General features: G+C 37.8%; 1 protein-coding gene across 1 annotated transcript in view; it reads right to left on the reverse strand.

Moving 5' to 3' along the window:
- Positions 1-13,848, reverse strand: part of rnf17 (ring finger protein 17) — a 39,588-nt gene that overhangs the window by 10,235 nt on the left and 15,505 nt on the right. The window contains exons 15-28 of the mRNA XM_016454333.1: positions 12,304-12,470; positions 5,419-5,551; positions 5,185-5,338; positions 4,955-5,070; positions 4,396-4,510; positions 4,105-4,222; positions 3,700-3,924; positions 2,810-2,954; positions 2,609-2,721; positions 2,028-2,118; positions 1,628-1,740; positions 1,300-1,547; positions 854-1,017; positions 615-734 (exon numbers count right to left, since the gene is read on the reverse strand). Of these exons, the coding sequence (XP_016309819.1) occupies positions 615-734; positions 854-1,017; positions 1,300-1,547; positions 1,628-1,740; positions 2,028-2,118; positions 2,609-2,721; positions 2,810-2,954; positions 3,700-3,924; positions 4,105-4,222; positions 4,396-4,510; positions 4,955-5,070; positions 5,185-5,338; positions 5,419-5,551; positions 12,304-12,470 (2,022 nt within the window). The remainder of the gene's footprint in view (positions 1-614; positions 735-853; positions 1,018-1,299; positions 1,548-1,627; positions 1,741-2,027; positions 2,119-2,608; positions 2,722-2,809; positions 2,955-3,699; positions 3,925-4,104; positions 4,223-4,395; positions 4,511-4,954; positions 5,071-5,184; positions 5,339-5,418; positions 5,552-12,303; positions 12,471-13,848) is intronic.

Raw genomic sequence — 13,848 nt, forward strand, 5'->3', positions numbered from 1 at the left:
CTCTGCACTGCGCAAAACTCCGCATTTGAACAGTCAATAGCAAATACTTAAACTAATAACAAAACATACTTACAGTGGCTGATTCAGAAGCGCCAGATTGTTATAGCAAATTCGGAATTGACCCTTTTTTTTACATTTTTTTTAGAAATAGCCTTTGTGCACAGCCAGCCTTGTACTCTTCTAGGTTAAAAAAAACTGTCGTCTATAAAATGCGTTGCACACTTGTAACACTCCAAAGAGAAAGGAAAACTTGAAATCACATCATAGGACCCCTTTAAGGGGAAATTGTCACATGAAATAAACGTAGAAATCTCAGCTATCAGGTTAAAATAGGGATTCATGAGTTGATGAAAAGCTGATAAGTAAATTATAAAAAATTGTTTAGCTTTAAGTGATGTGCCCATTGACCAAAAAAAAAAAAAAAAAAAAAAAAAAAAAAAGTAAATGTGTTACAATGTATTATTAAGCTATTGATATATTATATTAGGTAAAAAAAAGTTTCAGCTGACAAAAATGTTTGGAAATCCCTGTGTTAAGAGTGAACTGTAAGGATGACCACATTTGCCAGTTTAAATTGGAAGCAATCAAATTCAAATTAGCACACAGACGCGTACCGGTATGACTCCATTTATCTGACAGGGCACACAGAGCTGCGGCACATCCTCACAGAGAACCATGGGGTACACATGACAAACCGGGATACTCTCCACAAGTCCCTGATCCACATATTGGACCTGGAACAATTACAACAAACTGGTAACAAAACAATATGACCCAAGATGTTTACATTTGAGATTATGAAATAAATTCACTTAAATATGAAAGTGATACAGTGCTGTGAAAGCACACTGACCTTCACGTGTCCTCCAATGACCTCCTGCACCTGACCTCTGTACCAGAACATGTCGGTTCCCATGACAGCACATCCCAAAACTCCTTTCCAGTTGTAGTTCTTCTGTCTTGGCAGGGTTTTAATGTGCTGTTGCAGCCGCTCCCGTAAGCGATCAAACTCACACACTGAATACGACAGAAAAAAAATCTGTATTATGGAGCTTTTAAGCATTTTCAATAACATATTACCACAGTCATTAACTCATGACTGCCCACATACACGAGTTTTCAGTATTCAGTAACTTTGCAGGAGTAGCTGCTACTAGCCAATCCTAACAGATGTCATTTACATAGTCTTAAAGGTTTAGCAGCAAAAATGCTCAGTTTGAAAGGATGAAAGTAATGATAGAATATTGTCATAAAAACAAAATTACTGACTGTTTTAGTGAGAAATAAAATGGCACACACCTGCTTGGTGTGTCATTGCATAAATTACACCTTGTTCGGAGATGGCTGAGATGCTCATGAGCGTGTGTCCGCAGGGAGGCAGCTCTGGAGGGGGGTATGAGTGTGTCTGCACTCTCTCTGGTGGTGGGTTGATGCGAGGGGTGGGTGTGGGTGGTGTCTGAGGTGGACTCGTGATTCTCTGTGGCTCAGGAATCTTCTCACTCAACACACACTGCTCTGAGAAGACCGTCTCAGATATGGAAGCAGCCCTAGGAAAACAGTTCACTTAGCATACACCGAGATTAACATTAACGGTCATGTGTATGATCAGAAACTTTTTTTTTCTTACTTTCTCTCTTTTAGAGCAAGTCCTTCACTGATGAGGAAATCGGCGAAACTGACGTTTTGACCAGCACGGTTTGAACAGAACAGAGACACCAGCACTGGCATGGCGGATGGGTCCTGAGAGGAAAAATACACAAAGACTCAGAGACAGGAATTGTTTGTAACAGAGATAACTTTTCCATAATTTTATAACTCCTTTACATTCATATGGGATCAAATTCCCGCAAAATGTTTTGCAGTCATGGATAAAACGAAGGCAAAGTTTTCAGAATAGCAAACAAGGGTCACAGATCATTTTCATATTTCTACTTGCATTTTTAAATTTTGGTTTCATGCTTGTTATTTTTTTTTCTCGTGACTGCAATACATTTGGTGGGAATTTGATCCCATACATTTGTTCTAACCTTTATGGTCATTACAGCCATGGCACCGGTCAAGTAGTGAGAGATGAAGTCACACGCTGTGGCTGTCCATGTGGAGCGACCACCAGCTGGCCTGAGAGTTGGAGAGGAAGGTAAACATGAACAGGAAGGAATAAAATCAATATGAAATGACAAAAGTTCAAAAACAACTTGACATTATGAAACACTAAAAAGCAGTAATACATCACAAATCTGACTGGGTTAGTCTTGTTTGAAGTTGTAGTAAAATAGTGGACTGTTTAAATGTTAATCATTTGAAAAAAACGGAGATCATAAATAAAAAAAAAAATGTAATAAAAGACAAGAAATAAAACAAATAAGGTCCTCCTGGTCCTGCACATTCATTCTTTGGTTTTACAGCATCTTCTGCTTTACAACAGTAACTGTATAATTTTGAGATGCATCTTTTCGCACTTTTCAATTTACAGAAGACAATAAGTACAATTTACCCTAGTAAAATGATTAACACTTTGCAGGTTCTGCAAAGTGTACGTAAATGTATGTAAACTGCGCATGCACATCTGTGACTGTGAGAAAAAAAGAGCTTCTATCAGATTGTTTACCTTACACCACTGAGGTTACATTCGAGTAAGAAAGATCCGATCAGATCAGGACTGAGTGGTCTGAGATTGTTTACATGGAGATTCACTTTATTACCAAAGTCACAACGCAAAACCTATAAAGAAAACAACACGCAAATGAAATAGTTGAATAAATCTGAAAAGAGTGGGATTTTTTTCTATGAAAGTGTGTGCACAGTGCACCTCTACAACACCATTAGTGGACACACTGCACACTTTTCCTCTTTCCCAAACCCCAGTGTTGTTGGCAGCACAGAACATCTCTGCTTCCCAGAGCATCTCCTGTGGCTCTGACTTAGAGAAGAGACCCTTCAGTGTGTCGTGGATTCTGCAAACATTGCATGCAAAAATGGCAACGTTACGACTGAACATCATCGTCTTGACCTAAATAGATGCATCACTGAAAACAGGACTTTATTTAGAATTTTTAAAAGAAGTTTGATGTACAATAGGGTTGTGCCGATAGACGATAGTATTGTGTATCGACAATAGTTAAAGATATCGCCTGTGGCTGATGCCTTTGATGATATCAAGACGATGATTATTATTATTATTATTATATTAGGGCTTATTCATTCCACCATGTTTTTTTATAGTGTTGTGCGTTATAAACAATAACACACAAATCCGTTGAGTTTATAAATGCAATGGCCAATCAGACGCGTTCAGATTAGCCATCGCTGAAACACCATAGTTTTGTTGTTCAGTGTACGCTCGCTGACTGAATTCGGTTCTCTCACTAATTCTCTCAGCATAAACTACGTAACAATTTCTATTAAATTGTTATCCTGTTAAATACAAATTCAGTCATATTAAATATATTTTAGAACATCCATATCCTACTTGACTGCAGAGATATAATGTGTCGTTATTAAATTACACTAACATTAGGCTACTTTTAGCCGTACCCTGGAGTTGGTTCACTCTCTGCCCATGAATCAAAGTGAATAATTTAAAAAAATTAGCATGATAATATCGTGTATCGGCGATCTTATAGGCTAACGATGGGACAATATGACTGGAGCATATCGACCAACACTAATGTACAATTATATACTGAGGAAATAGGGCACCTCTTCAGCTGGCCGTCAAACTGCAGCAGCTGCACATAGATGTTTCCAGGAGAGGTGACATGTGTCACACGAACTTTGATGTCTTTGACACATGTGGGCAGAATCAGGCTGGGCTTCAGCTCTTCAGAAGCAGGAGGAGAAGTCAGAACAACAGACAGAGGCTCCTCTTCAAACGGAGGGTCCCATACGGTCGTCTCCAAGGGCTGGGCGTCTTTAATCTGGCTCCTGATGAAGCAGGAGAAAATTAATATTGAATACAATGGACTTAGCCTCAAAGAAGAAGCAAGAGGAAGTACAGTAAGAAAGAAAAAAGTAAAAGAGACAGAATGAAAGAACTAATGAAATACAGATAGATAGATAGATCGATAGATTGATCGTTCAGATGGTCTCTTTTTCATGACTTACTGTTTACTGGAAACAGCGAGACCATTTCTGACCAGTATTTCTCCAATACTGGCTCCAGTGCAATCATCACCAATCTCATATAGACACACAGGCACAGGTCTAGTGCCAGGCACAAGCTCTGCATAAAAGTGAGAGATTCAAGCAAAGATGTACAGTATACCACATTACTCTCCAAATTACGGTTAATAATGATGTCACAGTGCACACATTATTATGGACAATACATCATTGTTTAAAAGCAGTGATATATTTCGGATGTCTTTGTGTTTATGCATGTAGGAGTAAACTTACTTTTCGCCACAACGGTGATAAGTTTATGCTCCACAAGTTCCTTGAACACAACACAGGCTTCATCACTCCATGTTTCCTGCGGACTGACCACATCATTCAGACTGCACCACAAAGCCTAAAAACAAATGGATAGACAGACTTCTTTAAGTTTGTTATTTATCAGAGGTATCGTTCAGGTGTGTTTTAAAGACCTGCTTTGACAGACTTGCCACAGTATCATAATTTCCACAGCAGTACAGTATCCACGTTCAAACTGGTTACACTGTTGGTGGTACTATGTGGTGCTGTGGGGTAATTTTCTCTGCACAATCGTCATGCACTGGCAAGTATTATTCATTAAGACCAATGTGATATTGATGTAGGAACAGCTGTCAAGTAAGTTCAAGGCTCGAAATTGCGACCATTTTGGTCGCATATGCTCCCGAAAATTGCACCAGTGCTACAAAGTAAAAAAGTTAATTTCGAGCCCATAAGTTTCATTCATATTGTTCCCCCTTTAAACCAATATAAAATTTTATCCATCATAGTATCACAGTACACACGTAAACCTAAATCTTACCATTTCTGGCAAAGCAAAGAACTCGTCCTTTATCTGTCTCAGATCTTTTACAGAGAGTGTCTTTCTGTAGCCAAAGTCCACATACCGAACCTCAACCATCCGACCACCAGGGAAACCTGAAATATAAACACAGGCAATCCTCTTGACCTTTATACATTGTATCAAAGTGACACTGGCTTTCTTTTATTGTATGTTTACATGTCTGATATATTGTACACACATGAACGCACCTATGACTTGAACCCTGCACCATTCTTGGTCATAGCAAGCGACGCAGGCCTGTGAGAGAGAAGGGCAGTAGACCTGGAACTCACTGTGTGCCTGGGGACGACTGTAACAGTCCTGGAGCTTTGAGTGCAACAGCAGGTACTCCATATTTTCAACCTGCATTCACCAAGGATGTGTAAATCTCATTTTCAGTTAATTTCATTTTGACGTTATAATAAATGTGTTTTTATACTCACTAGTTGTACATAGAAGTCTGACGGTGTGTTCACATGAGAAACCATAGCATTGACCTCAACATTGAGTGCAGGGCGAACTGATGGGTAGAAGAGTAGGGGCGCACTGCCAGGGACGACTATAGGAGAGTAGAATCTGTACAGAAGTCATATAGCAACACTGTCAATGTTAACAAAATGTAAATTTGGTTTTATTCTGTTTTGAGTCATGGTTGACCAATAAGCTTTTTCAGGCATGTGATCAGCTAGAGCAGGGGTTTTCAACCTTTTAGGACATGCGCCCCCCCAAGTTTGTCTAATTTCACTCGTGCCCCCCCCGGTATTACTGTAGTCACACCGAATTACTTTATTAACATTAACAAAAAAGCAAATATCCATTAAAGCTATTAAAGCAGCGAACAATTTTTCTTTTGCTCTTTTTGATTAACATTAGATACTCGAGCCAACTCTGCTCTAACTGTCGACTAGCAGTGGGAATCAGATTGACCCCTAGTGGATGGCTAAAGATTTGTTTAACTCATATTCATAAATTCTCAAGGGAACGTCTCTGAATTAACTGATGCTAGCGCCCACCTTGACAGGCTGTGGGGCGTGCCCCACAGGTTGAAAACCCCTGAGCTAGAGACAAAAAAGGAAAATCTGACCAATCATGATAACAATATAATATAATATATTATAATAAAGTACTATAATATATTATAGTAATGAATATAGAATTGTTATTATTATTAAAGTACCTGCCAAAAGTTTGGAAACATCACAATTAATGATTTTGAAATAAATATCTTCTGGTCATCAAAAAAAAATCTGCAATATTGTGAAATATTAAAAAAAATAAAATAAAAAAAAAAGTTTTCAATTTTAATATATTATAAAATGTAATGTTATTAGAGGTCGACCGATATGGGTTTTTCACTGGCCTGTAATAGTAGTAGTAGCCTAATTCAGAGTAATAATTCATGGCTCAAAACTTAAGCACCTTCTCAAAACAGTTCTGAAGCATGCTTTTTGTTTATGTTTGCTGACAGACACGGTGTTTCCCAGACTTACAAATGCAAATTCATTCTCTGCCAGCAGGAGGCGCTGTTGGAGCGGAGATATAGCGGTTTCCCCGGTAACGGCTGTTATCTAATAAGCTACTTTATCAGGCATCACAGGAAAGACGAAATGAAAATGACATAGAAGCTTTTCTGAAGATGGTCGGTTCTTTTCAAAGATACATTCATATAAAAACACCCGCGCTGCATTTTAATTTTGAAACGTGCAGTGCTCAGTTTATTCAAGGAAGTATAAGACTTTTGGAAAATCTATTTGTGGTGGTCCATCTGTTGTGACGAGCCGCCACAAATAATAACTCAATGTATGGGAAACACTGGACACTTCTATAAGTCAAATGGCCAAGTGAAAAGACTTTACACATATTACACAGCCTGCTGCTCATAACTGCTTAAGTGCTCTGACCACGAGCGATGACATCGTGGATGCTATTGTCGGACCCACACACACATTTCATGAGGAAAGTTATCGTGCACGTTATAATCAGCCCAGAAGTTTCGTCTGAATTGCATGTTTCTACTTACACATGCAAATGACTTACACTTATGAATATGATAACGTTCCGGCATCAATTCTAGTAGGGTAAAACGTAATTACGCTTTCGAAACGGTCCGTTTTGCCCTGCCATCATTAGCTGAAGCTGTGTGTGAACCAGAAGCGGCTACAGAGCGTGAGCTGCTCCGTCTCACGCAGCCAGAGAGAGATTCTCCGGCGTTCCGCAAGAACACTTAGCTGCCCGCAGATGCGCCTGCCTATAAATCGGCCTAATTTGCTGCACAAACGGCCGATGCCGATTAATTAAAAAATGCCAAAAATCGGCCGATCGGTCGACCTCTAAATGTTATTCCTATGATGTAAAGCAGAATTTTCTTCATCATTACTCCAGTTTTCAGTATCACATGATCTTTTAGAAATCATTACAATTTATTTGATTAAAGAAACATTTCTGATTATTATCAATGTTGAAAATTTTGCTGCTTCATATTTTGTGTGGAAATGGTGATACACTATTTTTCAGGATTTTTTGATAAATATAAAGTTTAATGAACAGCATTTATTTGCATTTATCTAATATATTAATTACATTTGTTAATGCATTTATTAAATAGAAATAATTTTAAATGTCTTCACTCACTTTTTGTCACTTTCATGCATGATGAATAAAATGATTAATTTCTCTCTTTTTTAAAATCTTATACAAATGTTTGTGTGGTATCGTTGTTTCCACAAAAATATTAAGCAGCAAAACTGTTTTTAACATTGATAATAATGAGAAATGTTTCTTGATCAGCAAATAAGCATATTAGAATGATTTCTGAAGGATTATGTGACACTGAAACTTCTTTGTAAACAACTGATTTATAAACGTTTCTAATGACGAATGTTGCGTTCCCAAATGCAAATTAAAGCGGCTCAAACCAAGCGCAGCTAGCACTAACAGTGAATCGAAACTAAAAACAGTACTGTAACAGCAGACATGTAGCGCGTCAGACTACAACCTATTATATAACTACATCACAGCCGTTGTGAATTATGACAGCACTAGCAAAATTTTCACCGCCATTCATAAAAAGTCACCGGGTCGAGTAACACGTCTCTGCGCTGATTCTACTCGCGTTTGGCGCTTTGAATCATTTGAAATAGCGCTGGGTGATACGGCCAAAAAATTTATCACGATAATTTTTTTCACATCAGTTGATACCGATAATTATCACGATAAATGTCAAATCTTTATTTCTTTAGAGTTTAAAGCCAGATTTTTGCTCCAAAGTGAAAGTTGTAGAAACCAGGCCATTAATTCTCCTTAAAATAAATAACTAAATAGAAAATGTAATTTCTTAGTTTCTGCATGTTCTAATGAGTGATATTGTTTCAAATCAAGAAACAGGTTTGGGTTGCCTGATAATATTAATAATAATTATATCACTTTGCAGAGGTAAATTTTTGTTCATTATCAAAATCAGTAACAGCTCTAAAAATTGTAGCAACCTCAGTTTTAAATGGTTAAATTTATTCTGACCAAGTTTTTATTTATTTATTTTTAAATGAAGCATCGGTCTCCCATAGTAACATATATTTAAATTATGATAAACACAGTTAAAACCACACATATAGCACCTCAATACCATGGTAAAAATATAACTATATGGTTTTTAGGTAGCCTATTTGTATGAAAAACAGTAGTCTAAAAACATTCAGTATAAATGCACACATGCTATAGCTTAATCACAAATACATACTACAATTATATACCATTATTCTTTTAATAAAATTCAGTGATAATAGGGTAAATCCTGTATAGTGATTTATCCTATATAGTGCTTGCATAAAGCAGGTAGTGCATACACTTGTAGCTGTTATGTGTCTTTGTAAGTCCCCACGCGCAAGCAGACGAACCCCCCCGTTATAAAAAAAAAAAATCAAGTGGACTCCCCCAAAGTCCACGGTATAGTTCGAACACTGCTACCATTACTCTTTAATAAAATTCAGTGTGAATATCCTAAATTTCTGTCACAATACAATGGTACAGTGAGTGTTACTACAGTAAATCCATGGTAAATAATGGCGATTTGTAGATTGAAAAGCCCTCTTTCTGTCTCGTTGCACAGTGTTTCTCTTGTTTGGCTTTAAACTAGTTTAAATCACAGAGTCATTTGTGTTCATCGCTGAATTCAAGTGCTTCAAACTGGATCTCACAGCGCTGCTTAATGCTCGCGTGACCGAGTAAACGCATCTGCTCTAGTGAGCTCGCGGCAGTTTGAACTTTGATCCGAGCGGATAAGCGGTCCATGTGGCGCGATTCAAATGAGTCGCGCTGTTTTGTTCCGCTTTTGGCGCATAAACCTTATATCAAATATTTATCGAACTCTTCATATCACTTTATCGAGGAAAATTATATAGTGATAATTATCGTTATCGAATTATCGCCCAGACATAATTTGAACGCTTTTAATTGTCCTGCAGATGGCGCCGTGAGCTCGTGCAGCACTCTCTGGACCATTCCGTCCATGTTTTAGAAAAACTTTTTGAAGTTTTAGTCAGTTAATAGCTTAAGGCCATTTGCGCGATTTCAGTTATCATGCAGTAACCATGCAGTGCTATTCTCGCTCTGTCTGCACAGTGTACGTGAACGCGTCGAAAAATACAGAAATCCGTATTAATAAGGAAAAATCACATCCCTGCTTTTTATTTCTTTTGGGAAGTTCAGGCACTTCTGCTTTTTTCCTTCTTTAATTTATATTCATTCATACAGTGTAAGATATTTACAGTGCATTCAAGACATATTTATAAAGGGTTGCCTGTTGGGAATCAGACCAAATATTTCACATGTAACATTTTATATAACGGTTAAATAAGTTAATTTTGTGTTATATTTTAGACAACATTGTCTGCAGTGTTTTGCTTCTGAATGAATCCACGTTGAGCGAATCAGGTGAACCAATGATTCAATGGCCCATTCATAAAGAGACATTTACTTCATTCCTGAATGAATCAGCCATCTGAACAAATCTAATGTCTCCAAGACTTACTCATTAAGGCATTTAAAGTCCTCTACTGGCAGTTTTAGTTTACTCAAACTCATGTCGTTTCAAACCTTTATGACTTACTTTTGCGAAACATAAGACATTTCGAACAATGTTGGTAACTCTTTTGGTCACCACTATGAAGACAGGAAAAAAGTTCCATAGTTTATGTTAATCCATTCGATCTTAAAAGTTAATGTGTGTTGGCGCCGATAACCTAGTGGTTTGTTGCGCCGACATATAGCACAACTGTGCTCACAGCGACCCGAGTTCGATTTCCGTATCTAGGTCCTCTGCCGATCCCGCCCCACCTCTCTCAACCCAATACTTTGTTGCCTGCTCTCAACGGTCCCATCTAATAAAAAAGGCCTAACAGCACCCCAAAAATATATATACAGTGGGTACGGAAAGTATTCAGACCCCCTTAAATTTAGTTAGTGTAATAAATGTTATGTTGAATCAAATAAAATATTTCTTTCTAAAGCTACTTTTTGTATCTTTCTTTCTTTTTTTTTTCCATCTTTTTTTATCTTTTGGGGGTAATTTCCCAGCCAAATTTGATGTACGATTAATTACCACGTCATATAATTAATTAAATTAAAAATATTTTTCTCTTGACAGTCCTAGCTAATATATAACCTGTACCTTCCTAGCCCATTTATACTAGAAGTTCTTTGTGTCAAAGAACTCAATAGAACAAATGGAACCTTTTTATCCAGCATACTTTAGGCCATTTGTAGCATTTATTTCTACTTATTTTATAAATCATGTTCTACAATTTAGTCTCAAAATGCTCTCGAGTTATAGGTTTAATTGTTGAATGTACTGAAAAAAGCAGAAGAAACCCAGATATAACCAAACAGATGAAATAGGGGTGCTCCGATTGATCGGCTACCGATCACTATCGGCCGATAATCGCTTTGGGATGTTTGATCGGCGGTCTCTATAAAGGCCGATCTCAAGCTTGATGCAGTGCCTGCTATGAGAGATTTGGCATGACATGCAGCACCGTCTCAGTCCCTGTCCAGCGTGGGTAAAATAATTATAATGCTGAAGGTGAGGTACAATTCATATTTCTTCATTAAATAACTTATAAAGTAATTTGAAAACTTTCTGTGAGACATAATTTCACAAACAGCAAGAGTGAAATCACTGCATGCACTCTCTCTTTCCCTCTCAAAATGCGCACATGGCTTCAAATCACATCTGCACTATAAGCGAGCTGCACACTGCACAGTTGACATAGCCATAGGAATTATCACTTGCACAATCGAAGCAGTGTTGCATCGTCACTAAAGTTTATGAATTGCATTTCTTTTCAATTCTTGCCAGTGTTTAACCATTCAGCACTTGCGCGCTCTCCTGGAGACTGAGCCCTCATGCACACTCGCAGCGCACACACATAATGCCAGGTTCACACACTCAGTATGCAGTGCATATTTTTTTCCACGCTCATGTTAACGGATTTTAAATCGTTCCCACGGCACACGGTTTCGGTCCGGCAGTGCGTTCCATGAGCAGTCTGCAGCAGCGCTGAATGAAAGTGACAGCGTATTGTTTGCGGTAAATATGAAAATGTAGTAACTACACCATAAATGCATATAATTAAAGTCTGTGTTTCACAGTCAACACATATGGCTTGTTGGCTAGTTTTAAAGGAAAAGATCACTTTTAGATGAAAAAGGAAAAGATAGATGGCACTCGTGGATGTAGGAAAACAAAGTTCTTTATTAACCGCGGGATTGCTTGTAATAAAGATTTAAATGCAAAAGAAAAGGCAGTAGAGCTGTCTGTTTCTGTCAGTGGTAAGTTTTAATTTAGAATTTTTGTGATAACGTAACAAACGTAGTTTAAATATTTTGCCACTTGCTTGAGCAACTGTGTTGTGCTGCGTGTAAGCTATTGTGCAACAACTGCACGAGTGTAAAAACAAAAATGCACTTCATCATCGAACATTTAGGTGAGATAAAAAAATAAAAATAAAAAAAACGCTCCCCCTCCACTCCTCAAATTAAAAGAAAAATCCCCTCTCACAAGAGTCACCTATAAGAGGGAAATTCCCCCCATTTTCAAAAATGAAATTCAGTCCCTGAATAAATGTCTAAAAATCTTGATTGGAGTATTACTATAAATAATTCCACATGTTAAAAATAAGGCATTAAAAAAATGATCAGTATCGGTGATCGTATCTGCAGATACTGCTTTCTGTGATCGGCCTCAAAAATCCTGATCGGAGCACCCCTACAGATGAAGATTAAACAATGCTGTAAGGATGGAACTGGGAGCCCCAGATGGGACAATTACATACCTGGCCAGCTCCATGAACACCAGGTGCTCCCGCAGAGACACCATTGGCGTTTTCTTCAGATCCACTAACAGCGTGTCTCCGTCCTCACCGAACACCTGCATCTCCACAGCCTCAGATCCCAGCAGGCTCCTCATCTCGTCAGCTGCCTCTAAACTCCACCCTCTCAGCTGATAAAAAAAAACACAAACACATGTCTTGCCAGTTATTGATTGTGCCTAGTCACAAGAGATGCTAAAATTCTTCATATTCTCTAATAACATCTATAAATACAAAACTAGATCAGAAACACAAATTATTTTTGCACCACTAGATGGCAACTAAATGCCTGAATATTTTTTGAATAAATGCATTACTTTTAAAGGGTTAGTTCACCCAAAAATTAGCCCATAAATTACTCACCCTCAAGCCATCCTAGGTGTATATGAATTTCTTCTTTCAGACGAATCCAGTCGGAATTATATTAAGAATTGTCTTTGATCTTTCAAGCTGTTTAATGCCACTCAGGGGGTGTTGCATGCATCAGTCCAAAAGAAGTTAAATAAAAAGTGCCCATCCATAAAAAAAATAAAAAATAAAAAAAAAGTGTCACACGGCTCCGGGGGGTGAACAAAGGCCTCCTGTAGCGAATCAATGCGTTTTTGTAAGAAAAATAACCATATTTAAAACGTAATAATCACTTTAATCTATCTTGCGCTCACTGTTGTAAACTGAAGCAGTTCCGGGTGGATGACATATGAGGTCAGCATTGCGCATGCGCCGCTCAGAAATGACGCAAGCGGAAGCGCAGGGGAGAGATCAAAACAAAATAACGATCACTTATTATAAGTACAAAACAAAAAAAGGATTTGTAAAGAAGAATGTCGGAGGATTTCGATATAAGCCAAGAGGAGACTGGTTTTCCTTTGCTAAAGTAAGGAAACTTTGCTTCCTTTACTCCTGTTAACAAACGTTGGTTTTCACGAGACTCACCGGCGCATGCGCAAAGCTGACCTTATACGCCATCCGCCCGGAGCTGCTTCCATATACAACTGTTGCAGGGTGTCTACAGATATGAACAAGTTAAATTGAAGACTTTAAGACCTTTTTAATACCACCTTATGTGAAATTTAAGACCAAGCCTGTGATGGAAATACACATTATATTACATAAGTATATGTAATATTTAACACGTTTAAATGTAAAAAGAAAACAATATCATCGCTGTCATTTACCTTTATAAAGGTCAATATATATTTTTTTACCTTATTAAATGTTTTCGGTCAGCTTTTACATACTTAAATCTGCATGTTTTTAATATTTGTTGGGGGAGAAATTTTTGTGGTAATGTGACCAAAAATATTTAAGACCTACTGAATCTGAATTTAAGACATTTTAAGACTTTTTAAGGACCCGCGGCCACTCTGTGTCGGCGCAAGCTACATTAAAGTTATTAAGTTTTGAATATGGATATTTTTCTTACAAAAAACGCATCGATACGCTACAGAAGGCCTTTGTTCACACCCCGGAGCCGTGTGAGACACTTTTTTTTTTATGGATGGGCACATA

Source organism: Sinocyclocheilus anshuiensis, unplaced genomic scaffold (genome assembly GCF_001515605.1).
Source record: "Sinocyclocheilus anshuiensis isolate Anshui unplaced genomic scaffold, SAMN03320099.WGS_v1.1 scaffold976, whole genome shotgun sequence".
NCBI lineage: Eukaryota > Metazoa > Chordata > Actinopteri > Cypriniformes > Cyprinidae > Sinocyclocheilus > Sinocyclocheilus anshuiensis.